Below are 26968 nucleotides of genomic sequence, written 5' to 3'. Positions count from 1 at the left end.
CACAGGCCGGATATCCACCATGTTGGGAAGGTCAGCCCAGTCGAACTAAGTCTTCGTTGCGGCCCCGCCTCTCCCGCGCCCGCTTCCGGTTGGTCACTTCCGGCCGCCCTAGGTGTCTTTTTTGGCTCTCTTCCGGTCGGCTAGCCGCCCGCTCCACCTGTTCTCAGTGTCTCGTTTGCCTGGTGTGGGGGTCTGTTCTCGCCGCGTGGTCGTTTCGTCGCTCGAGGGGTGCTTCCCCCGCTTGCTGTCGGGTAGTAACGACCTGACGTGCTACGGGGAGAAGGCCTGAGCCGACCCGGGGGTCCTCGCGCGTGCAGCTTGGCAGCCTGGCGGCCCGGCGCCCTCCCCTGCTCCCGGCCCGCACGGAGGCCACCGACTCCTCTTCGGACGAAGGTGGCCTCCGAGGGCAAGTGGTCCGGGCCCAGCGCTTTCGGTTCTCGCAGGGGCCGGGTCTGGGAGATGAGGGGGGCGCCATACTGGAGGTGTGCGTCCCGCAGGTGTGTGCCAAGGCACCCGGCGGGAATTGCCTTGGGGCGGTAGGGACGGGTATAGGGGAGGGGGTCAGGGGCTTTTTCATTCAGCCTTCGGGTGAACCCGCAGAGCCAAACGGTTTGGTATGAAGCCTTTTGGCAGATTAAATGTCGAGAAGGGGAATCTCTCCATACCTAATACTTCTTGCTGGGAAAGTGACATTCTTGACACCTAATTTTTTTAATCTTGTTGAAGGGCGTGTTAACTGAGGTTTATCTGGGACAGGGGATTCCAACACTCATTGATCAAATAAAGTTTCTGGGGCTTGGCCTTGCTTCCTTTCAGCTCATGGCTGCCCCCAAATTCTCAATAGCAATTATATATTTCTTATGCGTCCTATTTTTCAAAGCATTTTCACGTTGCAGCTTTTCATTTGATTTTAACAGCAGCTGGTGGGGTAGACATTGGCGGTAACGGTTTTGAATATGAGAAACAGGTTAAGAGTTGAAGGCTGGTGTGGAATCCGTTTCTGGCAGTCTCTAAAAGCCTTCGTGTTAAAATTCTCCTTTGGATTTCTTCCCAGATTTAGGAAGTGCGTGAAGATACACCTTGTGAAAAGATACATCTTTAATTTTAAAAAAATGTTGTAATGGGGTATTGTTGAAGATATGTCTTTTTTCTTTAATTACCTAAATCTGGATAACTCACACTTCAGATCAGAACTCCTTCATTGTACTCCAGGGTAAAATCCACCAGGGCAGGCATTTTTGTTTTATTCACACCTAGTATATTTTTTTAGGTAAGAAGTGTATTTACTTAGAAACACACTCCACAGACAAGAGTGGGCCATTTCAGTGGGCAAGTGCAGCCTAGTCACCAATATTTTTGTTGAGTGTATTGAATGATTATGTTCAGACCTTCAGTTCCTTCACCTTTGATATTTTTACCTTTTCAGCCTATCACCCTGGCAGGGGCACCCTTTACGAAACAGACTCGCAGTTTTGCAGTTTAACAGTCACTAACTTTGTATACTTTGTACTAACTAGTTTTCATTGAATTTTCCTGACATTCTATGAAGATAGTGTTTTGCAGTTGAGGAAACTGAAGCACAGGTTAAATAACTTGAGTGAGGTCACACAGCTAGTATTGATAAATTACCTTTCTCAAGTTTGAACTCAGGCAGGCTTATTCCAGAGTTGTGAGCTGTTACCTTGCCTCCCTAAATACCATCCTCATGATTCAGTGCCTCCCCAACTGCTTTACAAGTTGCCTGCCTTCCTAACTCCAGGACAGCTCTACTCAGACCTCATCTGAGATGCCATCCTAGAACCACCCTGTTCCTCCTTAGCATTAGCACGTTCCTGCTTGTGCTATTGCTCAGTTTTGTCTCTTTGTGACCCCATGGGCTGTAGCCCGCCAGCTTCCTCTGTCCAGGCGATTTCCCAGCAAGAGTACTGGAGTAGGTAATCATTTCCTTCTCCAGGGGATCTTCCCAACCCAGGGATCAAAGCCTGGCCTTCTGCATTGCAGGTGGCTTCTTTACCACCTGAGCCACCAGGGAAGCCCATTACCCCATTACCAGGTTATGCCTAGCTTAAAACCCTCCAGTATCTTCTCACTGCACTTAAATAAAAAGCTAAACTTCCCATGGCCTACAAGACACCACAAGTCTGGTCTTTGCTTCCCCTCTGACCTATGCTTGTACTATGCAACCCTGCCACCAGCCCTCAGGCCCACACTGCCAGGGAGAGGGCCCTGGGAGAGGACTTGGCCTTTGCCTGAATCATCCTCTCCCTATCTTGAGCAACCACTTTGTGGTCACTGCCCACCCCCATTACTCTCACATCACCCTATTACACTGTGCTGGTAGCATTGTTACTGAAAATATTTGCTTGTTGTCTCTCCACAGTAAGATACACACACACAGACACACACACATATTCCATGAGTTACATCCTTAGCCTAAAATAGCCACTAAGCCACAAGCCACTCAGGCCCTGGATAAATTCTAGTTGAGTAAAAGAATGCTTATCACAAAAAGGAAAAAAAGTGCTTATCACATTGTGTTATAGTTTTATATTCCCTCTCCCCCACGCAAGGAGCTTCTCTGATGGCTCAGTTGGTAAAAGAATCCACCTGCAATGCAGGAGTTGCTGCTGCTGCTAAGTTGCTTCAGTGGAGACCCTGGTTCAATTCCTGGGTCGGGAAGATCCACTGGAGAAAGGATAGGCTACCCACTCCAATATTCTTGGGCTTCCCTTGTGGCTCAGCTGGTGAAGAATCTGCCTACAATGTGGGAGGCCTGTGCTGGGAAGATCCCCTGGAGAAGGGAAAGGCTACCCACTCCAGTATTCTGGCCTGGACAATTCCATGGACTATAGTCCAGGGGTGGCAGAGTCAGACATGACTGAGCGACTTTCACTTCAGTTACCCACCCATAGGAGGTAAACTAGAGAACAAAGAATTGTCATTTTTGTAATGGATGCCAGTGCCAGGCACTCAGTAACTGTTGTATAAATATTCTGACTTCCAGCATGTTGTTTATGTTGTTATTTATGGGATACGAAAAATTTCTTTTCAGGTCCTGCATCTTCAATATGGAATGTATGTTTGGCCCTGTGCTGTGGTCCTGGCCCAGTACTTGTGGTTTCACAGAGGATCTCTGCCAGGCAAGGCTGTCTTAGAGGTAAAAGTGCCCTTGAGGTTTGCAAAAATCCTAGATTATAAGTCTGTATGCTGGTTATTGGGTTTTGTTAGATATTTTTAAGTCAGGGATGATGTGGCCAGTCTCCATGGCAGGTGGGTTAAAAACACTTTTTCAAGTGTAAGTGAAAACCATTGACTAATCTTAAGGAATCTTGGCGTGGAAGCAGTCTTTGAGGCCATCTTTCTAGGGTGTCCCAACAGGGTCATCCAGGCTCTACTATACCACTGCAGCCTTTCTTGAAAAACCGCTTTCATCTTTGGAAATCTTGAAATTAGTTTTAAAATGTATCCAGTGCTTTCTCACTACTCCACCTGGCTTAAGACTGCTGAAGGCTTACAGAAGTAAACTTAAGTCATTTGCAGAAATGGTACTATGCTTAAACCCAAAGGCTGAAGACAAATCAGAAGCTTAAGGACATTTATCTTTTGCAAAAGCATGTAAATGAAATGAAGGCATTTGGTGCATAATTCGGGCTCAAAGTAGTGACGGTTTTTAGCTACTCAAAAAAGGTTGGGAATCTTGAGTGCTGATCCTTGAACAGGAAGTATGTTTCAATCCATAGCAATAGTAATGTTTATGAAGGGACTTCTTGGTATTATGCAAAGTATGTTTAAGTTCTTTGCTGCTCTAAAGACCCAACTGGAAAAATCCCCTCAAGTAAAGTCATGCTGTAGACCTGTCAGACTTTAGCCATGTTACTTAAAATTGGTAGCAACTTAATGGCTGGTTGTACATTCAAATCACCCACTGAGCTTCTAGAGACCTGGTATAATTAGGAGCTCCTTATAGATCATGAGAACTAAAGTGACTGAAGGTCACTATAGTGCTATAATGCCCTGGACATCCTAAACAATGGAACTGCTCAAGATATGGTCCCATTTGGAAATGGTTGATCCTCAAACAGCTCAGTGATTGGAGCACCCACCCTCCACAAAACTCAAAATCCACGTAAAACAGGTGGTTGTTCCCACATCCTGACTCAAGAAACTGGACTGCAGAGTCCTAGTTACAGAGCCTCCCAGTTCAAACCTGTAGTTGCAGTTGAGGGCCCTTTAAAATGGTGAAATAGACCAACTCTTTTGACCCAGTTAGAACTGTCATAAGTTTAAAGGAAGTAAAGCAGTGTTGAATGGTGTTTTATAGACATGGAAAATTCAAATTTACACAAAGACCCTGTACTTAAAAGGCCAACGCAAGCATGAAATGAGAAATCATTTGCCAAGATCCACAACTTGTTGCAGTTCTAAGCAAAACCTTTAAACTTATTAGATTGGTGCTGGAGTGAGCCTTCCAGGAATTGTGGCTGCAAAATGTGGTGCTGAAGTTACACTGTCAGACAGTTCAGAGTTGCCTCACTGCCTAGAAATCTGTCAGCAAAGCTGCCAAATGAATAATCTGCCTCAAGTCCATGTTGTAGGACTCACCTGGGGTCATGTATCTCGGGATCTTCTGGCTCTACCACCACAAGACATTATTCTTGCATCTGATGTATTCTTTGAACCAGAAGGTAAATTTTTTTTCTTCTCAAGTCAATTTAACCACAGATACAATGAAATTAAGTCTATTAATAAGTCTTTTCTTCCCAGACTTTGAGGACATTCTAACTACCGTTTACTTTTTGATGCAGAAGAACCCCAAAGTGAAATTATGGTCTACTTATCAGGTAAGAAGGTAAGCCTGAATTGTGGTTTACTCCCAGTTTTATTAAAGTTAATGCAAGCCTTACTACTGATTCAGTGTCTAACTTAAGGATAAAATGAGAACATATCTAAAGTAAAACAAGAAAAGCTTGATTTTTTAAAAGTAATTTATTTTTTTCAGTGCTGACTGGTCACTTGAAGCTTTGCTCTACAAGTGGGACATGAAATGTGTCCATATTCCTCTGGAGTCTTTTGGTGCAGACAAAGAAGATATAGCAGAATCTGCCCTTCCAGGAAGACATACTGTTGAAATGCTGGTCATCTCCTTTGCAAAGGACAATCTGAATTACACCTAAAAACTGTTTCGGGACAATGTCAATACTGCTCAGAAACCTGGCAAGCCAACTATGTGACTCAGACCACTTCAGCTTCTTGAGTACAGTGGGTTTGAAGATGGTCAGATCTGCTGGCTTTAGATTGATGGGTCACATAACCATTAAGACAAAAAATTATAACTATAATAAAAAGGACCTGGATTGTTCCTAAATTATTAAAAATAGGGCATAAATTAGGTTATAAGAAGGGGGTTATTCAACTTTTAACAAAGTGCTACCTTAGAGCATTGAGGAGAGTAGGTGCTGACCTGGCATTTCCACTTTTTAACTTGGGGGGGGGGGGGGCGGGAAGTCAACTACCAAACATTCACTTTCATTCTATACAGTCAGTAACATTCACAAGATAATTGCACAGGTCTTTCAAATAAATGAGAGGGGAAAAAAGATCAACACATATTCTGAGAAAAGCTAACACCAAGAAAACGTTTTAATTAAACTACAGAAACAATGGCTATAGTACAGAATATTCATGAGCAAAAAGATACACCATGTTATAAGTACTTACAAAATTACAAACCATTTGTTTGCTTCCTTAACATTTTCCATATTTTAAGTTCGTACATGAAGATGATCAGATTTACCATTTTGGGGGGAAGAGGAAGAAAAAAAAAAAAAGGTGTATTTATCATCGCTAGATGTGCTCACTGTATGCTCCATTATTTATATGCAAGGCCCGGGTGACTGGAAGTGCAGTTGTCAGGCATTTTAATAAACTGGACAGCCATTTGTTTCTGCACGACAAGGCATCTTTACACAGGAGCAATCAGGAGAAAACAGGAAACAGCCAAGCACTCTGCACTGCAACACGCCACCTTAACAGCTAACCAGCATTACTCAACTGCTACACAACTGCGCCTAGTGCACAAAAATACATAAGAGAAGAGATTAGAATTGTGTTTGGTAAACAATCCTTCCCAAAAAAAAAATAAAAATCAAGTCTTTTCACCTGAAAAGTCTTTATACAAATTTGGGTTCTGTTTACCATTTAGACCTGAAGGTAAATAACATATACAAATAAATTTACACCAACTTTTGTAGGTTTTTAATTTTAAGGTAGGAAGGCAATGTTGAGTCAATCTCTTGACAGCTTTAGGCTGTGTGTAATGGCTGCACACGTTTCCTTAAAAGTCAGGAGGCCACAAATTAGGTTACCAATCTGTTTAATTCCAAACAAAAAAAGTCAGCACTATATAAACAAAAAGGAAAATTTACCTCAAATATCCAAGTCAATAATGAAATCTGAAGTCGTTCACCTTACTAAATTACAAGAAATTTGAATAACAGCAAAAAAAAATGGCACATAAAATGAGTTTGCCACCTGAGGCAAAGCTTAAAACAAGTAAAAAGTTAGACAAAATGTTACAAAATAACCTTTTCAATAGCCAGTTGCTTGTTCCAAGGACTCTTCTGATGGACTGAGTACTACCAGGTAAGTGGTCCTTTCCCCCAAGTCCTTCTTTATGTTGCTTGTCGACACATCTAGGTTTGAAAAGAAACAAGCTCAGTTTACCTTCCATTAACAAAATCACCAAAAGTGCACATGGTTTCAATTTCAGTACTTACTAAGGATCTGGTGAAACCAGTAGGTTACAGAAAGGTTCCAACCAGCCATTATCCATTTTTTTAAAGGCCCAATTAGGAAACTTTCACAAAGGTTACCATCAGCACTAAAAATGTGTGTTTATGTTATGTATTCTTGGCCAAATGACCAAGGTGAAAAATGGTAAGGGGGGATAAAAAAGTAGGAAAAAAAAAAAAAGGAGGGGGGAGGGTTGGGCTGTATCCAAACAAAACAATTAGTCAGTATATTTTAAGTTTTTAGTTTTCAAATGAAACCACTGGCATTTTAGAATGCTTTAACATCTGAGCTACTTAGGGCCCTTTCCTTTTAAAAAATAGGACCAAACAATTTGAGAGTTAAAGACACACTATCCTTTCCCCACCCAGTGCAATCAATACCTGTAAACTTTTGATTCCAAAAGTTCATTGCTTCTTTTTCACAATTCGTTTGCCACATCCATTAAAATATGAAGTCCCAGTCAGTACAACAATAGTTGAACTGATTGTTTTCTCTAAGAGGATAGTGCATCTTTAACATTTAAAGACAAACCTGCTCCAATACACGCCCACAGAAACTGGTCCCTGGAGGATCAGCCAAATCAGTTAAAATCTGCAATACTGGCCAATATTCTTTTATCAAACAGGAGACCGCAGCTTTAAAGGGGAAAATGCAGACGTTGGATAAAAACAGCAAGAAATAGTCATTTTCATTAATAGGTCTCAAAACAGTTCATGAAACAGCCATTATCTAAGCTTTATACACATCCTTTCTGCAGACCCCTCTTCAGTATAACTCCCAAAGCCGAGTTAGCTCAGAGCAGTACTCCTAACATCAGGAGCCAATTTTATGTTAATACGGAACAAAACAACTACTTCAAACCCCATTTCTGAATTCGGGCCGTGAAGTCTCGGAGTCGCACGAACCTTACCATTTGCTTAAGAGGACACCGCTCCTTCCTCTTCCGGAGACTTGGGAGGACTCTTGGATCGCGACCTGGACTTGGATTCCCTCTTGGACACGGGTGGAGGACTCCTGGACCTAGACCTGGATCTGGACCGCGAGCGAGATCTGGAGACCGACGAGGACTTGGACTTGGATCTTCGCGCCGATCTGGACTTGGAGGTGGATCGCGATCTTGAGCGAGTGCGGGACCGGGACTTGGAGCGGCTGTAGCGAGATCGACTCCGGGACCTGGACCGGCTCCGACTCCGGGATCTGCTGCGGCGACGCCGCCTAGGGCTGCGGACAGGGACAGCGGCGCGTCAGGGTTCGGCGGCCCCGCCCGCGTGCTCCCGCCCGCCCAGGCCGCCATTATCTCGCCGCCAGACGCCATTTCCCTGGTCGCGAGCCCGGGTCCCCGCCCTCCCGCGCCCCGCCGACTCGGCCCGACCGCCACCACGTGTCCCCGTAGGCCTTTGTGAGTCAGCCAGGCCCTCCCGGAGCCCCGGCCGCGACGCCCGCGTGCTTACCTGCGGCTCCGACGTCCGTAGCCGCCGCCCCCGTACCTGCGGGGCGGGGGGCCCCGGCGGCTATGGTGCGAATCCGGGGGGCGGCCGTAGCGCGCCATTTGCACCCGCAGCTCGCGGCCGTCCAGTACGGCTCCGTCCATGGCATCCATGGCGTCCTCGGCATCGCGCTTGTCGTGGAAGCGGACGAAGGCGAAGCCGCGGGACTCCTTGGTGTAGCGGTCCCGCGGGATGTACACATCGCCGACGCGCCCGTACTTCTCGAACACGCGCCTCAGGGTGTCGGGCGAGGTGCGGTAGGTTAGGTTATCCACCTTGAGGGAGGTCATGCCCTCCACATCGGGAGGCGGGCGACCGTAACTCATGGCTCTGGAGAGTCGGGCCGGGGCTGCGCGCCGGCGAACTAACGCCCCGGCGGGCCCGCGAGCGCGGCTGCAGCGGCAGCGGTTTCCTCAGGTTAGCTCGGCTCGACGCCGCGCCTCTTTCCTGGCGGTTGGTTTCCGCGTGGAGACGTTTGGAAAGGCCGAACTGGAAACGTCTACAAGAGAAAGGCCCAACCGACTCCACCAGAGAAGCAACTGGGCCGGCGGCGGCTGCAGCGCCCGTTTATATCCCTCCTCACAAAATGGCGCCCGCGCCACCCGGAAATGAATCTTCTGATTGGCTCATCTCACCCCGCCCCTCAACGTCCCTGCCACGCGCCCCGCCCCTGTCCGGCGCGCTTGCGCAGAGTCGGCGGGCGGGTCGAAAAGCGCGGAGTCACTGCTGCTGGGAGGGGGAGCGGGATTGGCCGACAGTTGGAAAGCCCGCGAAACGCTCCTTCCGGCTGCGAGGCCCGTTGTGACAGGAGGAAAGGGAGGGGCTCCCCTGCTGGGCTCCGCCTTCTTTTCGTGCCAGTTTCTAATCTCTCAGTTTTGCTGCTGGAACCTCCGCCCTCTCCGTTAAGGGGTATTCCTTCACCTTGCCCCTCTGTGTTTCCGTCTCCTCAGACCGGCTTCGCGGCATCCAGGCCTCCTTCCTCAATTCCTGACTCCTTCGCTGGGTTCCACATTTTAGCCTCCGCCTTTCCGGAGCCCTCGAGGTCCTCCCTGCTCCCTCCGAGTGGATGCGGGAGCCCTAGCCGCGAGCTTGCGCTTCCCCGGCCGCCCTGGACTACAATTCCCAGCGAGCCTAGCGGCCGGCGTCTCGGCTGCGGTCAGGTGACCGAGTCGCCTGACCTGAGGTGAGTCAGGGCAAGGCGGCGGGGCCGTGCCGGCTGCTACATCTCGCCCTTGACTCCTGATTGTCTCTTGGCTCCTCAACTTGGAGCAGCAGCGTTCTTTCCTCTTCTCAAGGTGTTGGGTCCTTCCCTACTCGAATCGTGTGTTAGGAAGGTCCTAGCTAAGCCTGTGGGGAGAACTTCACCCTAAGCCTCGGATTCTACTCCAAGACCTGGAAGTTGACAGCTTGGCTGCCCTGCTCCTGGATCTGCCTCCTCTCACCATCTCATTTCTTCTCCCAGGATTGCAGTGGGTTCACCTGGAGGAGAGCTGACTGACTGCCCTGGGGTACTGCTGACCTCCAGCAGAGTTGAGCCAAAATGTCCCCGGAATCTAAAAAGCTTTTCAACATCATTATTTTAGGAATTGCCTTTATGTTTATCTTCACCGCCTTTCAGACTTGTGGAAATGTAGCGGTGAGTTGGACTTTGTTCTCCCTCCTTTGCAGTGTTTGTCATAATGCATTCCAAAAATGATTATGTCTAATAGTACGCTAAAGTTTCACCTTTTATTTTGTCACCTAACACTTCCTCGCTTTCCATGATAAGATTTGATTTCATCTCGGGTCGTTTATTTCTCTGATCTGATTTGGGGTTTATATATTGACCTATTCATTTTTGTTATCTGTATTAAGGACTATATTAGTACTTGGACAGTTAAGGGAATAAACGTGAAGCCTAGTTATAGATGGTCTTCAGCCCTCCCCACCTGACCTGCCCGCCTTTGGTTTGCTTTCCATTCTGTACTCCTTTCCCTTCTCTCCTCTTGGGATTTCTGTATTAAGTATCCAGCATCTTGAATTTTTACTTCATTCTCACTACTTGGAGACAGATTTTCTGAGGGGGAGGGAGGTTACAAAACGTTTTCATTGATTAGTTTTATTTTCTACACAGCAAACTGTCATCAGGAGCCTAAATAGTACAGATTTTCATGGCAGTGGATATACCAGGTATCGTACTGTATAATTGGTTCTACTTTGTATATCCTAGAAATTGCTTAAAAGTTCATCAGAGTCACAGACAACATAAGATGCTGTGATTGGATTGTTTTTTCTTCTCTGTATCTAGACTGTTTAGGGGAACATAATGTGATAAAGGTGATGAGTTTAGGTTTCAAGTAGAATTAGACACTGAGTTTGAAATAGGAGGTTCAAAACTTAATTGCTGTGGTATTTTAGGAAATTGCTTCTATGTGGTCAGTTTCCTTGCTCAGGTTAATGTGTGTAAAGCACTTAGCAGAGTGGCTGGCATTTAATACGCACTCAGGTATTGTCATAATTACATCTTCCCAATGCTAAACAGAGGATATTTTATAAGACTCTTGAAATATTTGTTGGTCTTCTTGTTTTTCTAATTTCATAATTATTAATATACTGTCATCAGGAGCTTTTAGATTTCAGTTAAGGTGTTTAAGGTGTTTAGTGGCAATTTTACAGGTGGAGAAAATGAAGTGAAAAGCTCTTCATAGGTCACTAGTACATTGTGATTGAAGTTGGGAATGTAACTCATACATGCATATAAACACAAACAGATTTCTTAATTTCTCTATGGTTAAATGTTAGATGAGTGCAATTGTGCGGTAGTTTGAGCATTCTTTTGCATTCTCACATGCTAGTAAAGTAATGCTCGAAATTGTCCAAGCCAGGCTTCAGCAATACATGAAGCGTGAACTCCCTGAGTTCAAGCTGGTTTTAGAAAAGGCAGAGGAACCAGAGATCAAATTGCCAACATCCGCTGGATCATGGAAAAAGCAAGAGAGTTCCAGAAAAACATCTATTTCTGCTTTATTGACTATGCCAAAGCCTTTGACTGTGTGGATCACAATAAACTGTGGAAAATTCTGAAAGAGATGGGAATACCAGACCACCTAACCTGCCTCTTGAGAAATCTGTATGCAGGTCAGGAAGCAACAGTTAGAACTGGACATGGAACAACAGACTGGTTCCAAATAGGAAAAGGAGTACGTCAAGGCTGTATATTGTCACCCTGCTTATTTAACTTCTATGCAGAGTACATCATGAGAAACGGTGGACTGGAAGAAACACAAGCTGAAATCAAGATTGCTGGGAGAAATATCAGTAACCTTGGATATGCAGATGACACCACCCTTATGGCAGAAAGTGAAGAGGAGCTAAAAAGCCTCTTGATGAAAGTGAAAGAGGAGAGCGAAAAAGTTGGCTTAAAGCTCAACATTCAGAAAACGAAGATCATGGCATCCGGTCCCATCACTTCATGGGGAACAGATGGGGAAACAGTGGAAACAGTGTCAGACTTTATTTTTTGGGGGCTCCAAAATCACTGCAGATGGTGATTGCAGCCATGAAATTTAAAGACGCGTACTCCTTGGTAGAAAAGTTATGACCAACCTAGATAGTATATTGAAAAGCAGAGACATTACTTTGCCAACTAAGGTCCGTCTAGTCAAGGCTATGGTTTTTTCTGTGGTCATGTATGGATGTGAGAGTTAGTCTGTGAAGAAGGCTGAGCGCCGAAGAATTCTTTTGAACTGTGGTGTTGGAGAAGACTCTTGAGAGTCCCTTGGACTGCAAGGAGATCCAACCAGTCCATTCTGAAGGAGATTAGCCCTGGGATTTCTTTGGAAGGAATGATGCTGAAGCTGAAACTCCAGTACTTTGGCCACCTCATGCGAAGAGTTGACTCATTGGAAAAGACTCTGATGCTGGGAGGGATTGGGGGCAGGAGGAGAAGGGGACGACCCAGGATGAGATGGCTGGATGGCATCACCGACTCTATGGACGTGAGTCTGAGTGAACTCCGGGAGTTGGTGATGAACAGGGAGGCCTGGCGTGCTGCGATTCATGGGGTTGCAAAGAGTCGGACACGACTGGACTGAACTGAACTGAACTGAAATGTTAGATTGTGGTCAGCTCCCCCTCCCACCCTCCTCAACTCTTCTTATTTGGTTTTTTGTTATCTAACCTAAACCTGATCTTATGTATAATACTTGAGAGCATAAGAATGTTAATGTCCATTTTTCTAAGTGACTAAAGACGCTTACTCCTTGGAAGAAAAGTTACGACCAACCTAGATGGTATATTCAAAAGCAGAGACATTACTTTGCCAACAAAGGTCCGTCTACTCAAGGCTATGGTTTTTCCAGTGGTCGTGTATGGATGTAAGAGTTGGACTGTGAAGAAGGCTGAACACCGAAGAACTGATGCTTTTGAACTGTGGTGTTGGAGAAGACTCTTGAGAATCCCTTGGACTGCAAGGAGATCAACCCTGGGATTTCTTTGAAAGGAATGATGCTAAAGCTGAAACTCCAATACTTTGGCTACCTCATGCGAAGAGTTGACTCATTGGAAAAGACTCTGATGCTGGGAGGAATTGGGGGCAGGAGGAGAAGGGGATGACAGAGGATGAGATGGCTGGATTGCATCACTGACTCGATGGACGTGAGTCTGAGTGAACTCTAGGAGTTGGTAATGGACAGGGAGGCCTGGCGTGCTGCAATTCATGGGGTCGCAAAGAGTCAGACACGACGGAGTGATTGAACTGAACTGAATAATAATATCACAATTTTTACTAATGTGTTTTCTTCATATATATATTGTAAAGAACAGGTGAAAGAACCATTGGTATTTGAGAAATTCATACAAGCTAAAGAATGATTTACTTTGGATTTATAAATAGTGGCTTATAAACTTTTGAAATGGTGTTAGTCACACTTTGCTACATGTATACTGGGACCAGGTCTGCAGTAGCTGAATAATGTTCAAGTGAACCATTCAGTTCAGTTCAGTTGCTCAGTCGTGTCCGACTCTTTTTGACCCCATGAACCACAGCACTACAAAATTCTCCAAGCCAGGCTTCAGTAGTACATGAACTGTGAACTTCCAGATGTTCAAGCTGGTTTTAGAAAAGGCCAGAGGAACCGGAGATCAAATTGCCAACATCCGCTGAATCATCAAGAAAGCAAGAAAGTTCCAGAAAAACATCTATTTCTGCTTTATTGACTATGCCAAAGCCTTTGTGTGGATCACAATAAACTGGAAAATTCTGAAAGAGATGGGAATACCTCTTGAGAGATCTGTGTACAGGTCAGGAAGCAACAGTTAGAACTGGACATGGAACAACAGACTGGTTCCAAATAGGAAAAGGAGTACGTCAAGGCTGTGTATTGTCACCCTGTTTATTTAACTTACATGCAGAGTACATCATGAGAAATGCTGGGCTGGAAGAAGCACAAGCTGAAATCAAGATTGCTGGGAGAAATATCAGTAACCTTGGATATGCAGATGACACCACCCTTATGGCAGAAAGTGAAGAGGAGCTAAAAAGCCTCTTGATGAAAGTGAAAGAGGAGAGCGGAAAATGTTGGCTTAAAGCTCAACATTCAGAAAACAAAGATCATGGCAACTGGTCCCATCACTTCATGGGAAATAGATAGGGAAATAGTGGAAACAGTGTCAGACTTTATTTTTTTGGGCTCCAAAATCACTGCAGATGGTGATTGCAGCCATGAAATTAAAAGACGCTTACTCCTTGGAAGAAACGTTATGACCAACCTAGATAGCATATTGAAAAGCAGAGATATTACCTTGCCAACAAAGGTCCATCTAGTCAAGGCTATGCTTTTTCCAGTGGTCAGGTATGGATGTGAGAGTTGGACTGTGAAGAAAGCTGAGCACCAAAGAATTGATGCTTTTGAACTGTGGTGTTGGAGAAGACTCTTGAGAGTCCCTTGGACTGCAAGGAGATCCAACCAGTCCATCCTAAAGGAGATCAGTCCTGGCTATTCATTGGAAGGACTGATGCTAAAGCTGAAACTCCAATAATTTGGCCACCTCATGTGAAGAGTTGACTCATTGGAAAAGACCCTGATGCTGGGAGGGATTGGGCGGAGGAGGAGAAGGGGACGACAGAGCATGAGATGGTTGGATGGCATCACCAACTCAATGGACATAAGTCTGAGTGAACTCCGGGAGTTGATGATGGACAGAGTGGCTTGGTGTGCTGCGATTTGTGGGGTTGCAAAGAGTTGGACACGACTGAGCAACTGAACTGAACTGAATTGAAGTGCAGCATGCCAGGCCTCCCTGTCCATCACCACTCCTCGGAGTCCACCCAAACCCATGTGCATTGAGTCAGTGATGCCATCCAACCATCTCATCCTCTATCATCCCGTTTTCCTGCCCTCAATCTTTCCCAGCATCAGGGTCTTTTCAAATGAGTCAGCTCTTCGCATCATGTGGCCAACATATTGGAGTTTCAGCTTCAACATCAGTCCTACCATTGGACACCCAGGACTGATCTCCTTTAGGATGGACTGGTTGGATCCGCTTGCAGTCCAAGGGACTCTCAAGAGTGAGCCATTATGTTGAGTTAAATAAATTTTGGTTTAAACAAGTTATAGCTACATGATTATTTATAGCAGTGAGATTTCATCCCACTGCCAGGAGTTGTCAGCTAAATCTGTAGGGCAGACTGGTTGATGAGGGCCTCTGGAATCAGATTCCCAGGGATGAGATTCTGGTTCCACAACTGACTAGCTGTCCAGCTGTACTTTTGACAAGTTGCTTGACCCCTCTGTATTTCACTTCTCTTTTCCATAAAAAATAATATGTTCTTCATGGAGTTGTGTTAGCTGCTATAATAATTCACTGGTACATTAAAATTCATATTGTCCAAGGCAGACTGATTCTTTTCATTTGACAGGACTTCAATATTTTGAACAAGTGAAAACTTTAATGTGACATTCAGTGTAAGGAAGTAGTTATGAATTCTGACTAAATAATATGAGTGGTTATTACAAAAAAAAACAAAACTGTAGACTCTAATTAGGTTTGAAAAAAATTGAGCTTTGAGACAGTGTTTCAAGAGTTTTTTTTTTCCCCCTTTTGTATGTTATGTGTGCAGCATGGCAATTATTTATGGAGTGTTCTCTGCTTCAAATTTGATTACACCATCAGTGGTTGCTATTGTAGGACCTCAACTCTCTATGTTTGCTAGTGGTTTATTTTACAGGTAAGTAATCCCGTTTTCTTTCATTTAATTAGCATGCCTTCAGCTTCTTTCAAGCACATAGTAAACTTGTGCTTTGAACTTGCTGACTTGATTGGAATAGATTATAGGTAGCATTTTAGAGTTTTGGCTCTTGATGCTTAGTGGTACTATTGTTTTAAAGTGATGGGATTTGTGTATATTTGCTTTTTTTTGCCACTAATATATATAATATCCAAAAACCTTTCTATAGGCTTGAAAAGAACTCAAGTAATAATCTTAAGTAAATTAATGGGAATTAAATTTTTTCTGGGATACAGAACTGTAGTCCCACTGTGTGCTGAGCTGTTTGGCGAAGGCCAGTTGCAAACCTTCATTCAATGTCTGAGTTCACAAATTTGAAATAGTAAGTTAAGAAATGACATTCGTCCTCTTTTTTCCAACACTGGAGAAGCCCTTTACAGCTTGAATTTTGAAAGAAGAGATCCCTCAGAACTGATTCCTAGAAGGCATAATTGACATTCTGTTTCAGGTATTGTTTGACTGTAATACGTTGACCTGTTATATTTTAGCATGTACATTGCCGTTTTTATCCAGCCTTTCCCGTGGTCCTTCTACACAGCCTCTGTTTTCATTGGAATTGCAGCTGCTGGTAAGCATTTTGATTTCTATTTTCTGAGTCTAAGAGTATTGTTTATATGTTTAATATATAAAGCTAAATGCTTTCATTCCCTTGATAAACTCTTGATTTGAATTTTAGTACTTTGGACAGCACAAGGAAACTGCCTGACAATAAATTCAGATGAGCACACTATTGGGAGAAACAGTGGAATTTTCTGGGCGCTCTTACAATTTAGGTAATAATTCTTATGGCTCCATCTTTTCTATAATTTTTTTTTTTTTTGGTCAGACCATTTTGTTAGATCCCGATTGTGTTGAGAGCTCAGATCTTCTTTTTACACGAGTTAAGTTCCTAGGTACATGTCATAGAGATTTAAAATTTTATGGGATTACTTAAAGATGCATGGATCTACCTCACTGAAATTTATTATTAGCAAATGGAAAATAATATTAACCATAATGTATATAGCATTTACTATACTTTAGGTGGCTCACTGGTAAAGAACCCGCCTGCCAATGTGGATTGGGTTCAATCCTGTGGAGCAAGTGTATGATACCCACTCCAGTATTCTTGCCTGGAGAACACCAGTGGACAGGGGAACCTGACAGTCCATAGGGTCACAAAGAGTCAGATAGTACTGAAGTGACTTGCAGGCATGCATACTTTGTATATATCTTACATACTACTAGGCTCTTTAGGGCTTCCCTGGTGGCTCAGAGGTTAAAGCATCTGCCTCCAATGCAGGAGACCCGGGTTCAATCCCTGGGTCGGGAAGATCCTCTGGAGAAGGAAATGGCAACTCACTCCAGTATTCTTGCCTGGAGAATCCCATGGACTGAGGAGCCTGGTGGGCTGCAGTCCACAAAGAGTCGGACACGACTCAGTGACTTTACTTACTTACTGGGCTCTTTAATCTCAGTAATAGTTACAATCTCCTGTGATCAGAAGGTATTATCTCCAACAAAAGCTTAACTAAAAGTTAAGTAACTTATCCAATCATGTAGATTCCAAAGGCCATGTCCTTCCCACCCAGTTATGCTACTTGACAACTGTTAACAATTAAATTTTCAAACAGAGATTAACTCTATGGCCACTGAAGGATACAGCATGTTATATATTTCCACAGTAAAAAGCAACAGCAGGCATGCTGTCATGGAATCTGTCCTGAGGATTTACCCTCATATCCTAAATGCCTAAAATTTTGGCTTTGATAAGGCTTAACAAAAAAAAGAAATGCAAAAAGGCAAAATGGTTGTCTAAGGAGGTCTTACAAATAGCTGAGAAAAGAAGAGAAGCTTAGGGCAGAGGAGAAAAGGAAAGATATGGCCATTTGAATGCAGAATTCCAAAGAATATCAAGGAGAGATAAGAAAGCCTTCCTCAGTGATCAGTGCAAAGAAATAGAGGAAAACAATAGAATGGGAAAGACTAGAAAATTAGAGATACCAAGGGAACATTTCATTGCAGAGATGGGCACAATAAAGGACAGAAATGGTATGGACCTAACAGAAGCAGAAGATATTAAGAAGAGGTGGCAAGAATATACAGAAGAACAATACAAAACAGATCTTCATGACCCAGTTAACGACAATGGTGTGATCACTCACCTAGAGCCAGACATCCTGGAATACGAAGTCAAGTGGGCCTTAGGAAGCATTACCAGCACCCATCTCACACACTAGCAAAGTAATGCTCAAAATTCTCTAAGCTAGGTTTCAACAGTACGTGAACCATGAACTTCCAGATGTTCAAGCTGGATTTAGAAAAGGCAGAGGAACCAGAGATCAAATTGCCAACATCCGTTGGATCATCGAAAAAGCAAGAGAGTTCCAGAGAAACATCTACTGCTTTATTGACTATGCCAAAGCTTTTGTGTGGATCACAACAAACTGTGGAAAATTCTTAATGAGATGGAAATACTAGACCACCTGACCTGTCTCTTGAGAAATCTGTATGCAGGTCAAGAAGCAACAGTTAGAACTGGACACGGAACAACAGACTGGTTCCAAATCAGGAAAGGAGTACGTCAAGGCTGCATACTGTCACTCTGCTTATTTAACTTATATGCAGAGAAATCCTGGACTGGATGAAGCACAAGCTGGAATCAAGATTGCTGGGAGAAATATCAATAACCTCAGATATGCAGATGACACCACCTTTATGGCAGAAAACGAAGAAGAACTGAAGAGCCTCTTGATGAAAGTAAAAGAGGAGAGTGAAAAAGTTGGCTTAAAACTCAACATTCAGAAAACTAAGATCATGGCATTCAGTCCCATCACTTCGTGGCAAATAGATGGGGAAACAGTGGAATCAAAAACTTTATTTTTTTGGTCTCCAAAATCACTGCAGTTGGTGACTGCAGCCATGAAATGAAAAGATGCTTGCTCCTTGGAGGAAAAGCTATGACCAATCTAGACAGCATATTAAAAAGCAGAGACATTACTTTGCCAATGAAGGTCCATCTAGTCAAAGCTATGGTTTTTCTAGTAGTCATGTATGAATGTGAGAGACCTTAAAGCTGAGCGCTGAAGAATTGATGCTTTTGAACTGTGGAGAACACTCTTGAGAGCCCCTTGGACTGCAAGGAGATCCAACCAGTCCATCCTAAAGAAAATCAGTCTTGAATATTCATTGGAAGGACTGATACTGAAGCTGAAACTCCAGTACTTTGACCACCTGATGCAAAGAGCTGACTCACTGGGAAAGACTGAAGGCAGGAGGAGAAGGGAACAACAGAGGATGAGATGGTTGGAAGGCATCACTGACTCTATGGACAGAAGTTTGAGTAAGCTCTGGGATTTGGTGAAGGACAGGGAAGCATGGCATGCTGCAGTCCTCGGAGTCGCAAAGAGCTGGACACGACTGAACGACTAAACTGAACTGAAGGCTTAACAAATATGAATATTGTTTTAAGGGGTTGTATATTAAGAAACTGGAGTGTAAGTGAATGATTCCTTCCCTGTTGCTGTTTAGTCGCTCAGTCCTGTCTGACTCTTGTGACCCCAAGGAATGTAGCCCTGCCAGTCTCCTCTGTCCATGGGATTTCCCAGGTAAGAATACAACAAAGGAGTGGGTTGCCATTTCCTTCTCCAGGGGATCTTCCCAACCCAGGGATAGCAGGTAGATTCTTCACCGCTGAGCCATCAGGGAAGCCCGATTTTTTCCCAAGGAAAGTGCTAAATAAAGTATTTGATTAGATGCAGATTAACGAAATCATTGATATTTTCACCAGTTCTTTACAGAATTTTAGAGGTAGAGTAAACTTGTTTCCTGGGTGTCATTTCCAGACTCCAATACATCACATGTTTCAAAGTGAGTCAGGTCTTTGGAAGCCAGTTCTGAATCAGGTTGCTGTCATGTGGAAGGAGACTGAGTTCCCTTTGGGTCAGTTGAGTTTTTCAGAAAGAGGGTGAAGTCGGTACTTCTAAATGACTTAGGGCAGGTAGATAACTTCATTGTGAAGGCCTCTCTCTCTCTTTTTTTTAAAACAAGGAATGGAAAAATTATTTTAAAGCCCATAAATATGAAAATAACTTCCCAACATCCTCTTCCTCCTTTTCTTCCCCCAGCTTGTTCTTTGGAAATCTCTACATATATTTTGCTTGGCAAGGGAAAACTCAGATATCAGGTTTGTTTTATTCACTGTGCTTTATTCAGATACATTCAAAGCAAAATAGCAGTTCCATGAAAATTCCCAGTATGCTTGGTTCAGATTATTTTAGTGAACGTTGGTACTCTTAAGTCCTCTCAGATTTTTGCTTTTAATATCTTCCCTTGGATTATATTATTATACTAGGATTTACAGCTTGTGACTGTGCTTCAAGTAGCATCTCAAAGTGTGGGAGAAGATTGTATATGTGTGGGTAGACTAATCAGTTGTCAAAAGAGTTTTTAATTCAGTTGTTTTGTCTATACTCTGATTAAAAGAATATGATTAAGTTCTTATGCTGTTTTTCTTTTGGCTTATTAGTATTTCTCTATCTGAAAGACAGAGGTGGATGCATCCTATTTATCTCTTTGTCCTAGGTTTTTACTGATGCAGTAAAATTAGTGATAAAGTATGTGAATAGTTATAAACAAAATACTGAACGTGATACTGACTCTGGAATTGTTTGTGTGGCTAGTGCTGTCTACTTTCAACTTCTTTTTTCTCCCTAGAGAGTGACCGAAGAACAGTGTTTATCGCCCTAACAGTGATTAGCCTTGTGGGGACAGTACTTTTCTTTCTCATTCGGAAACCAGATTCTGAAAATGTCCTGGGAGAAGATGAATCTTCTGATGACCAGGACTTGGACATCAACGAGTAAGAAGTTGGAAACATTCCTTTCTATTTAAAGCTATATTTTGAATAGATAACAGTCTAGAAATTACAAACCTGTTATAGCCCTAACTGATATCCAGCATTGGGCAGACATGAGGGGAAAGTTTTAAAGCAAATAAGCAGAGAAAGAAGATAAAGAGGAGCTGTCAGGGAGGAAGAAGGGAAAGGAAGATAGAGGTGGGGGAGGTAGCTAAAAGGTTTGTGGAGGGATTTTAGTCTCATCCCAGGTCACATCCTGTGTGACCCTGGACAGTAGCAGTGTTCCCCTGACTTTCTCTAGGTCTCAATTTCCTCCTACAGTTCAGCAGACATCTTCTGTGTTTTAATGTGTGAGCATATGGGCTCATAAAGTTAAATAGAAAATAGTCCTCAGTCACTTTCTTGGATCCAGGCTTAAAAATTTCCAATCATGTGGTACAAGTGAGTGGCAAGGCCACCAACAGTCATCATAGATGAGCCGTGGTTACACCCATGCTCTGGATTTTGCACTAACCTATGATGGTAGTTTCCACTGACATCATCCCTGCAGGGAAATAAGTACATAGTCCTGTTTTTCTAAAAACTGTGAGTAACCTTGAGCATATTTCTTATGTATTTGGCTGTGCTGGGTCTTAGTTGCAGTATGTGAAATCTTGGCTGCGGCATGCGGGATTTTTTAGCTGCGGCATGCAGGGATTTTTAGTTGTGGCATGTGGGTTCTTTAGTTGTGGCATGTGGGATCTAGTTTCCTGACCAGGGATTGAACCCAGGTCCTCTGCATTGGGGGCATGGAGTCTTAGCCACTGGACCACCAGGGAAGTCCCATGTTATTATTATTTTTTTTACAAAAGTTTATTTTTAAATGTACAGCAGCCTCTAAAACAACACTTCATTCTAGCTATAGGTGGCAACAGATGCCATAGCTGGAAATCCAGATGTTTAAATAGGAATGGAATTAAGGGCCTTTATTTCCTCAGGCACGAGGAACAGCTTGCTTTTTAATAGATTTCTTAATTCCACTTGTGGCCAGGGGGCCATTCCCTGAGACCTCTTCTTTCCGTTTCTGCTTGAATCTCTTATCTTCCTCATCCATCCCCTCGGCCTGGTTCTTGGGCTGCTTCAGCGGCTGCTTGCCATCTTCAAGGCCAGACATGGCGCCTTCTGCCCCTTTCCCAGGTCCTGCCGCTGAAAGCAGAGGCCTGTTTAAGTTGTAAGTGAAACTATCTAAAACCTTGCAGGTGATTTCTCTGCAGGTCATTATCTAGATTTGAAGAAAGGGGAATAAGAAGTCTTTACCACTCTTGTGTTACGTGAATTGATAAATTGTGAATCTTGCCTTATAGAATTTTATCTGTTGTTAAAAATTTTGCATTGAACTTTCTGTGCTGCCTTTTTAAAGCCCCAAAAGGGCATAAAATTCTCCAGTCACAGGATCATTAAGCATTCAGAATTTGCACTGTTCCAAGCAAAAGAGAGGTGTTTATACGAGTATACATATATATATATATCACATATTTTTAAAAGCGTAAACCAATGGATATTGGAGAAGGGGGCTCCAAATGACACAAATTTAGCAAAAATTCAACATTCATTCAGCAAATGTTAGGGGCTGTGAAGACAAATACAGTCCATCCCTGTGTTCAGGGAACTTCATTGCTAGATAAAGGAGCATGTAACTGTCATAAGGTGCAGTGCGGAGTGGTTCTGCTCCACCTTGTAGATCTTTCTCTCTTCCTGAATTGTCTTCCCAATCTTGAAACTTCTATGTCTTTATTCTATAAAGAGCACCATGCATGCACCAGCCGTCTTCCAAAAGGTAGGGAAGAAGTAATGAGCAAGACAGAGAAGTCCCTCTTCTTATGAAAATTGTAGACGGGCTGGTAGTCACCATGCATGTTAAGAAAACAGCAGAGTGAGTTCTACCAGACAGTGAGAGGGGGAGGTGGTGGAGAGCAGGGTGGTGAGAAGGTGTGAAGATCAGCTGATGTCTGTTGCAACAAAGGCCAGGTGTGGAAGGGAGTGTGGTGGCTGTTGGAGGGCCCGCGGGATGTGCTCAGTGCAAGTGGGAGCAAGATGACTGCATCAGGATATGGCAGGAGTTTGGATTTTGTTTTATTATTGTTTTTTTGATTTTGTTCTTGATATGATCGGAAGGCACTGAGGACATGCGTGGGGTCTGACTTTAAAGGTTCCATAAAGTGGAGTCCACTCTGAATGATTTACAGTGAGTTGATTTTATTTCAATAGTCTATAGCCTACAAATCAGTTCCTACTTATTTGGGGCCTGGAGTGTTAAATAATATATCCACCCTGGTGGCTCTGTGGTAATGAACCCACCTGCCAAGCAGGAGGCGCAGGTTCAATCCCTGGGTTGGGAAGATCCCCTGGAGAAGGCAGTGGCGACCTGCTCCAGTATTCTTGCCTGGGAAATCACAGAGGAGCCTGGCAGGCTGCAGTCCATGGGGTCACAAAGAGTTGGATACGACTGAGCAGCTAAAACACCACCACCACCACCCAATCTTATCCAAGTACAAGGTGAGGGTACTATCATTAAATGGAGTCTACAGAGTACTCGCTTCCAGGGATGGCATGAGGTGTGGTTTTTGTTTTTTTTCTAAATTTAATTTATTTTTAATTGAAGGATAGTTGCTTTACAGCGTTGTGTTGGTTTCTGTCATACATCAGCATGAATCAGCCATAGGTATACATATGTCCCCTCCCTCTTGAGCCTCCCTCAGGCATGAGTTTTTATGGTGGGGGAAAATGTTTTCCTATTGGTTAAAACATATTACCTTTTTTGTGTCAGTAATTTAAGTCACCTGCTCTCCTTTAGGTTTTTTTCTTTCGGTTTGTTTGTAAATGATATCTTTTCAAGATCTAGGAGTAGACTTGGCTGATAGGATGAGAAGTGTAATTTCTTACAGACTTTCTTACCATGACCTGCAAATACTTACCCTTAAGTTACTGTATCTCGTTTCCTTCTCACAGGTAAGTGATAGTGTCCCTGTTTTATAAATGAGAAAGTAAAAGAGAAATGAAGCCACTTGTCTAAAACCACACAACTAATAAGTGGCAAAGCAAGACTCCACATCGAAGCCCACGTTTTTAACCAGTTGGTTATACTACGCCCAAACCCATATAGCTGGTGATGGTGTTGCTTTTAACACTGAAGAACCACAGAGTAATTTTTTATGTAGTTGGAGTGGTGGAAATTGAGCCCTCACGATTTGTTTTTACAGTTTAGAAACAGCAAGGTAGAGGAGATTTTTGTCCTGCCTGAAGTATCATTTCTTTCTTTCCTTTTAAATTTTTTTTCCTTTTTTTGTCTGGGTTGGGTCTTTGTACAGCTTGTGGGCTTTCTCTCGTTGTGGCTAGGGCTTTTCATTGCGGTGCATGGGCTTTTCCTGACAGGCTGTAGAGCGTGCAGAGAAGTACCATTTCTAAAAAAGACATGCATGACTCTGTGTCATAAATTTAATGGGAGCGAATCATGTTCTGTGGTTAATAAAGAGCCACCCAAGTAGCCCTTTACTCACAGTCTCTGAAGCAAGGACACCTTGGAGCAGGGAGCATCGAGGCCACTGAAGTGTTTACCAGACCACATAGAGAACAGAGCTTTTACAGACTTAAATGAAAATGTGGTCATTTTTTTGTTTGTTCTCTTTTTCAATTTTCTGGGGAAAAACTTTTTTCTTTTTATCTTTTCAGGTCTCCCCAGAACAACATGACAAAGGCAGTAGATGCATTTAGTAAGTATTTTCTGTATCGGAAGTGCAGGAACTGTTCAGGAATAACTTTCCCCCTTTCTCTGGTAGCTTTGCATTGACAATACCCCAGTATTTTCACGTTTCTAGGTATACTGCTCTGAAATCCGCTTGTCTTCTCAATAAGTATCTCTAACATGAGGCCTGTGAGGGATGGAGAATAATTCAGTGCCCTACCTGAGTGCATGTGTGAGGGAGGCCCGAGGAGGAGGCAGCAGAGGTTTAGGAGTTTATAGGAGGAAGTAAGGACACAGACCATTTCTTCAAGCATTGCTTGTCACTCCTTAGAAGAGAGCAGAGGCTCAGGTGACCCAATAATGTGTAAGACCAATCATCCTCATCTGTTGAGGGTTCTTCCTGGCTAAACCTCTTGATGTGTTTTATTTTGTTCTTACGACAAATCTGTGAGTATCATATAATACATATATATCATTATCTCCATTTTATAGAAAAGAAAACAGGCTTTGGCAAAATTATTTACTCAAGGTCAAACAAGGAATTTCCTTCTTGTTATGAGAGGCCTAGAAAGACATGTTGGCTGCTTTGGTGAACATGCAGTCAGGCAAAGGGAGGGTGATGACCTTCAGGCTTATGGGCTGGTTCATCCAGCTTCGGTAAGACTGGATGCAGCCTCTATACGCTGAACCCCCGCCTCTGGATGTCTCTTAATATTAGCCAGATTTGGGATGTACTTTCTAGATAGTTGTACCAGCTTTGCCTCAACTTCTCTGTAAAATGAGACACTAACACAGTGAGGGCCTCATGCTTTTTATCACAGAGCTGGTTGGTTACCTATTGTAGGATTTGGTAGTAATAGGATATTTGGGCTGTTAAGTTTGAATGGGGAGAAAGAAGGCAGCAGCTAAAAAAGATAAGGCATATAAGGTGTTATAGGGCAAGAAAATTTAAATTTAGGCAATGGTTCCTGGAAGGTGGGGAGGAATATGAAGTTAGGAGGTGGCAATGAAGCTGAAGGTAAAGAGAAAGGGAAAAGAATGTCCAGGCTTTAATTTGCTTGTGAGCCAATGTTTCGTTTATTATTTAATCATGATATTCCTTCAGTTGATGCTGTAGTAGGTATTGAGTAGAAAGGATTCCTGCTTATTTAAAGGCACTTAAGTTCCTCAGCTCAATGTATATGTTTAATGCAATTCTAGAAAATTTCAATGAGGATTTTTAAATTTATTTTTTGGTCCTAATAAAAGGTTCCTCTGGAAGAATAAACATGTCAATAACAGAATTTTTTAAAAGAACTTTCCGTAGTAAATATCAAAACCTATTATGAATTCATTTGAAAACACTGGAATACAGACAGCACTGGAACAGAAGTTTAGACACAGGTCTGTGTTCATAAAGGAGCGTGGAATACTGTAAAAGAGTCTTAAAAGCAAGGCCAGACAGCTGACCGCATGGGAAAAGTGTGAACTCATACTTCCCATCTTATACTAAAATTCCGTGTAGATTAAATGTAAAAATGAAACCATAATAGAAATTAATTTGGTAGAGGAAAGCCTTTCACAGGTCTGTCAAACAGTAAGGGGAAAGTATGTTCTTTTTTACCTAAAATATAAACTTTCGATCTCTTACAATAATCAAATAAAATTAAAATGGCAGGGAAAATACTTACAGTATATGATAAAGGGTTATGAACCAATAAGAAAGGCATGCGTTAGAAATGTGGTGTTGGAGAGAAGACTCTTGAGAGGCCCTTGGGCTGCAAGGAGATCAAACTAGTCAGTCCTAAAGGAAATCAGTCCTGAATATTCATTGGAAGTACTGATGCCGAAGGTGAAACTCTGATAATTTGGCCACATGATGCAAAGAACTGACTCATTGGAAAAGACCCTGATGCTGGGAAAGATTGAAGGCCAGAGAAGAAGGGGATGACAGAGGATGAGATGGTTGGATGGCATCATCGACTTAATGGGCTTGAATTTGAGCAAGCTCTGGAAATTGGTGACGGACAGGGAAGCCTGGCATGCTGCAGTCCATGGGGTCACAAAGAATCGGACACGACTGAGCAACTGAACTGAAGAAAGGCATAAACACTCCAGTAGAAAAAAAGTTATAAACAAAGGAAAGTTATTAAAAACTGTAAGAAGTTTTCTGTTATATTTCCAAAGATAGATAAATCTCAGTATATAGGCTGTAGGTACTTAAATGCACAAGACCACATTGTTAAGAATATAGTCCTTGTATTACTTTCTGAAGATAGATTTATCGGTAAGAATCAAAAGCCTTAAAAATGTTTATCCCTTTACTCCAGCAATTCCACTAATAGGATTATCCTCAGGAAATAATTAAGAATTTTCCCCAAGATTTAGTTACTATTTATATTAGTGAGAAATAGAAATAATTTAAATATTCAAGTACAAAGCAGCTATCCAATAAATTACTGTAGCCATTAAAATGATTACTACAAATGTTAAAAAATGTTTACTTTGTTACATGAAAATAAATTGTAAAACAGTAAAAGTAGTGAAATTTCTTTTTAAATAGCATAAAGCCTAGGAGGAGACTCATTAAGGTGTTAGATTATGGTTATTTTCCTTAATAGAATAACTTTATTGAGATGTAATTCACATAGTATACAGTTCACCCACTTAGATAATTCAGTGGTTTTTAGTATATTCCGAGAGTTGCGCAGATATCACCGTAATCGACTTTAAAACCTATTCAGGTAGTTACCTGGTCTAGTGGTTAGGATTCAGTACATATATGGCCAAAATTAAAAATTTAGAACCTAATTATCACCCCCAAAAGAATCTCTTTGACCATCAGCAGTCAGTTCCCATTTTCTTCCCATTAGTAATCACTTTCC

At 42.8% G+C, this 26968-nt stretch overlaps 3 protein-coding genes across 9 annotated transcripts in view; 2 read left to right on the top strand and 1 right to left on the bottom strand.

The window, feature by feature from the left end:
• On the top strand, positions 109-5828 carry METTL23 (methyltransferase like 23). 3 transcript variants are annotated; one of them, XR_001919628.1, is made up of 5 exons: positions 109-497; positions 3053-3157; positions 4448-4685; positions 4765-4841; positions 5000-5087. XR_001919628.1 is itself a non-coding variant. In XM_005694106.3 (5 exons), the coding sequence occupies exons 2-5, from the start codon at positions 3074-3076 to the stop codon at positions 5172-5174; spliced, it is 582 nt and encodes a 193-aa protein (XP_005694163.1). In that variant the 5' UTR covers positions 115-497; positions 3053-3073; the 3' UTR covers positions 5175-5828. The 3 variants fall into 3 exon arrangements, 2 of the variants coding, with proteins under 2 accessions (XP_005694163.1, XP_013827799.1); XM_005694106.3 differs by having other exon boundaries at positions 115-497; positions 4765-4849; positions 5000-5828; XM_013972345.2 differs by lacking the exon at positions 109-497 and having other exon boundaries at positions 3069-3140; positions 4765-4849; positions 5000-5828.
• Positions 4979-9375, bottom strand: SRSF2 (serine and arginine rich splicing factor 2). 4 transcript variants are annotated; one of them, XR_001919627.1, is made up of 5 exons: positions 8244-9375; positions 7703-8013; positions 7324-7427; positions 6585-6692; positions 4979-6068 (listed from the first exon to the last, which is right to left on the bottom strand). XR_001919627.1 is itself a non-coding variant. In XM_018063729.1 (3 exons), the coding sequence occupies exons 1-2, from the start codon at positions 8603-8605 to the stop codon at positions 7710-7712; spliced, it is 666 nt and encodes a 221-aa protein (XP_017919218.1). In that variant the 5' UTR covers positions 8606-9373; the 3' UTR covers positions 4999-6692; positions 7703-7709. The 4 variants fall into 4 exon arrangements, 1 of the variants encoding a protein (XP_017919218.1); XR_001919626.1 differs by lacking the exon at positions 7324-7427 and having other exon boundaries at positions 8244-9373; XR_001919625.1 differs by having other exon boundaries at positions 4999-6692.
• Positions 9357-26968, top strand: part of MFSD11 (major facilitator superfamily domain containing 11) — a 29885-nt gene continuing 12273 nt past the window's right edge. Inside the window, exons 1-9 of one of the 2 annotated variants that reach the window (XM_018063724.1) lie at positions 9357-9462; positions 9742-9915; positions 10393-10448; positions 15379-15486; positions 16035-16114; positions 16223-16319; positions 19653-19711; positions 20242-20386; positions 24092-24132. In XM_018063724.1, coding sequence (XP_017919213.1) covers positions 9820-9915; positions 10393-10448; positions 15379-15486; positions 16035-16114; positions 16223-16319; positions 19653-19711; positions 20242-20386; positions 24092-24132 — 682 coding nt within the window. In that variant the 5' untranslated portion in view covers positions 9357-9462; positions 9742-9819. The other variant, XM_018063725.1, reaches the window with a different exon arrangement.

This window comes from Capra hircus, chromosome 19 (assembly GCF_001704415.2).
Source record: "Capra hircus breed San Clemente chromosome 19, ASM170441v1, whole genome shotgun sequence".
NCBI classification, from domain to species: Eukaryota; Metazoa; Chordata; class Mammalia; order Artiodactyla; family Bovidae; genus Capra; species Capra hircus.
The sequence above is the reverse complement of the archived record's forward strand: the minus strand, read 5'-3'. Positions and strand labels throughout refer to the sequence as shown.